The 3,808-nt window shown below is 28.7% G+C and overlaps 1 protein-coding gene across 1 annotated transcript in view; it reads right to left on the bottom strand.

Annotated features, from left to right (window-relative positions):
* Nucleotides 1-1,591: 1,591 nt before the first annotated feature.
* Phum_PHUM335520 (cytoplasmic polyadenylation element binding protein, putative) overlaps nt 1,592-3,808 on the bottom strand; it is a gene marked incomplete at both ends in the record, with an annotated part of 5,767 nt that continues 3,550 nt past the window's right edge. The window contains 7 exons of the mRNA XM_002427650.1: nt 1,592-1,708; nt 1,806-1,916; nt 1,992-2,173; nt 2,255-2,465; nt 2,559-2,671; nt 2,820-2,960; nt 3,044-3,158. Of these exons, the coding sequence (XP_002427695.1) occupies nt 1,592-1,708; nt 1,806-1,916; nt 1,992-2,173; nt 2,255-2,465; nt 2,559-2,671; nt 2,820-2,960; nt 3,044-3,158 (990 nt within the window). The remainder of the gene's footprint in view (nt 1,709-1,805; nt 1,917-1,991; nt 2,174-2,254; nt 2,466-2,558; nt 2,672-2,819; nt 2,961-3,043; nt 3,159-3,808) is intronic.

Raw genomic sequence — 3,808 nt, 5'->3', positions numbered from 1 at the left:
AAACTCCGGAATAAAAAATAAGCAAAATAAAATTATCGTCCACATGTGTACATATATGTACATATGTACTGAAGCTTTACTCAAATCGAATCAAAATCATCATTCCCGTTAACTACAATCATTATCGTTCCCTCTCCCCGAAACTTACTCCCCCACCAACACCACCTCACCCCCTCCCCCCTCTTCCTGCCTTTTTTTTTTTTAAGCAATTAAAAAACGATCTGACTGACTGACACCCTGTTCTTTGAATATTTTACATTTTTTTACCGGGTCGTTTTAATTTTATACTAATTAAATATAATAATATAAATATAAATATATACATATACTTATGTATACATATATATATATATATATATATATATATAAATTCACATATTAAATAATTTTTTAGGTAACAAAGGTAATGAATTCTAAATAATTCATTAATTATAAATAAAAAAAAATCATTTTCCCTCTCTGTCTAACACACACGCACACATACACACACATACAAAGAAAGAACTCTAGTAATATAAACAAGAAAATTTAACGCAAAAAAAATAATAATAATAATAAAAATAATAAAAAATAAAATATATAGAAATACGAACAAAAAAAAAAAATAATAATAATAGTAATGGTAATAGTAATGGTAATAATAATAATAATAATAATAAAGAAATTTTTTAAACAGAAACAATTCAAACTAATAACGATAATATATATATATATATAGTTTGGTAAATATGGTGTTTTTAAATAAATTTTGGTAATGAAAATTGCAATTAGAATAGAAGTTTAAGTTGAAGTAGTAGTAGTAGTAGTAGTAGTAGTAGTAGTAATAGTAATTAATAATAATAATAATAATAATAATATTAATAATGAGTAATAGTAATAGTAATATTTTACAAGTGACTAACATTGAAAAATTAATTTATAAATATTTTTTTTTTTTTTTTTTTTTTTTTTAATTGGAGGACTTTTTCCATTTTTTTTTCCTTTTTTCCTTTTTTTCCTTTTTCGTTAAAAATTAAAAAACAAAAAAATAATAAAATTGCCTACAATTTTTTTTTAAAAAAAGTTATTTAAAGAGACAGCTAATAAGGAGAGTATGTATACGTATGTGTATATATATATACATACATACATATATATAAAATTTATTTAAAAAAGTTTCATTCATTTACACCGCCATTATTTTTATATATATATATATATATATATAAAAAATCCTTTTGATTTTCATTTTTTTTAGAAAATGAATTTTCCCCCGCCCCCCCTTCTTTCCCCCGGAACCCATTTTTAAAAAATATATTATATATATTTATAATTTTTCATTTACGGGACGATACTTGTAAAAAAAAAAAAAAAAAAAAAAAAAAAAGTGATAACACGCTTATATATATATATACGTGTAAACGTGTGTACGTACGAACGTGTACATACACGTGTATGTATATATATATATAAACCCGAGATCAACTAAGGTGTATAATATAGTAATACTGGAACTTGATGAAAAGCGATGTAGTGACGTGTTGGAAATAGGAGTATTTCGTTTTTAACTTACGGTCCCAGACGCTGTCTCCGGTACTAATTAATCCCTTTGTTAACACCAGCGAAAAGGCACCGCCCTCGGACGATCGGCTCCTTCCTTAACCAAAGGTTTATGAAATTCGCGCCCCTGCCGCGAATGTATGGTTGCCCAGCAATTTTCGCAATAATACTAAAACCAAAATATTTTACACGTTTATTTCACGTCGTCAAAAACTATTGCACTCAACTAAAACGTTGTCGGCTAACGGTCGGATAACGGTTCTAACCTGCAAGCAAGTGACATTTGCGCAAAAAAATGGTGCAAATTTCCCTCCGCAACGACTTCCCTGACACTCGTCACACATCTGATCGTCTAATACATATGGTTTAACTTCGACCTTAACCAAACAAAAAAAAATTATTATTATTTTCTTTACTAGTAAGACATTTAAAAAAGAAAATGAAAAACTTACTCTTTTATCAATGTCTCCGTGTTGAAGTTGAACGAATCTAGCACTGATAGCTGCGATGTAACTTTGTTGATTGCTAAATGCAACCCGACCCGCTCCCTTGGGATATTTCAGTTCGGGATCAGTGTCGATACCTGCGTAGCACACGCCACCGTACAAACGATGCATTATCGTTGCCAATTCAACTAAACAAAAAAAAAAAAAAAATTACAATTAAAGTAAAAAGAAATTCGAAAATTGTTTTTAAAATTTTTATCGTGACTTACCGGCTTTAAGTGGTCTAGGAACTCCTCCCACAAAAACAGTCTTACGAGGATCCAACGACATTGACGCGTCTAAAACAAAATCGGCATCGATGAGGCGCCAAGGTCGGATTTGAACGGGTTTGTCTTTTATAGTCGGAGAAGAAACACATAAATACAATTTATCATCGTCAGAAATACAAGCTTCAATTAACTGTTGCACGGAACTTTCATCCTGCCGAAAAAAAAAAAAAAGAAAAAAAAATTAACTTTTCATTAATTCAAAACAAAAAAAAAAAATCAATTCAATTTAAAATTTAAAACGTACCTGAAATAAGAGAAAAGCATACCCTTTTGGCGGGAAATACGATTTGCTTTCTGCTTTATGAGGCCAATCCACAATCAAGGGACCGAACCGTCTAAAACTCGCTGTTATTTCATCTGTAAATTATAATTAAAATTACATCTAATTACAAATATTCCCTCGGGATTTTTGTCTTAACCCCTTAAATACCGTTTCACCCCTTAAATCCCTTAAATTTCTTTTAAAAAAATTAATATTATTAATGTTATAATGATCAAAAATAACCTTCGTCAATGTCCGGCGGAAGTCCACCGACAAATACTTTTCTGGAATAACGTTCATTCGTATCTGAATTTTGACTATTGGGCGATGACCTGGAACCGGGAGAATTTAAAGGTGCATTCGCAGGTAAAACTGGTCTTTCAACTGAAAATTATAAAAAAAATTAAATGGCATCACCACATCTTCGAACCTGATAAGAAAAATAGATATGTTCTGCAAAAATTTACCTTTTAAACTTTCTGGAGCATCACCGGCTCCTTTCATTAAATCCCTTAAATAATGTTCCAAATTTCTCATACTGTCTAAAGGACCAGTTCCATTAATATTTCCTATTCCTCTGTCCTGCAAACAAAAAAAAAAAAAAAAAAAAAAAAAAAAATGGCGTCAACTTTTCGACCAAAAATATATAAATGATTAAAAATTTTCAATTTTTCAGCGTGCGTGTGCGTGTGTGCGTAAGTCACTTTCCTTGCAAATAATAATAATAATAATTAATAAATATTAAATAAGGGAAAATCTCTTAAATAAAAAAAAAATTAAAAAATTAACCTAATCACTCGCGCTCGAATCGAATGAAGAAAAATTCCAAAAAAAAAAAAAAAAAAACGAAAAACGAAAAACAAAAAAAAAAAAAAACAAAAAACAAACTAAAAACAAAAATGTAAACAACAACAACAACAACAACCACAACCACAACAACAAATAAATAAACACAATGAATTTAAATATATATATTTATATAAATATAAAAAATTTTAAAAATGAATTACAAAAGACGACATTTTTTTTTTTTTTTTTTCCGGGACGACAATTCTACCATTTACCACCGAGTTTTTTTTTTTTTTTTTTTTTAAATAATAATTAATTACACGAAGACGACCACGATGATGATGATGATGATGATGAGGAACATGATTATGATTTATTATTATTTAACATTACCAAGAAGTATTTACCTTTGTCGGACGTAAATAAAGGGCCGCAAGTGCAAT

Source organism: Pediculus humanus, genomic scaffold (assembly GCF_000006295.1).
Source record: "Pediculus humanus corporis 1103172107743 genomic scaffold, whole genome shotgun sequence".
Classification (NCBI taxonomy): domain Eukaryota; kingdom Metazoa; phylum Arthropoda; class Insecta; order Psocodea; family Pediculidae; genus Pediculus; species Pediculus humanus.
The sequence above is the reverse complement of the archived record's forward strand: the minus strand, read 5'-3'. Positions and strand labels throughout refer to the sequence as shown.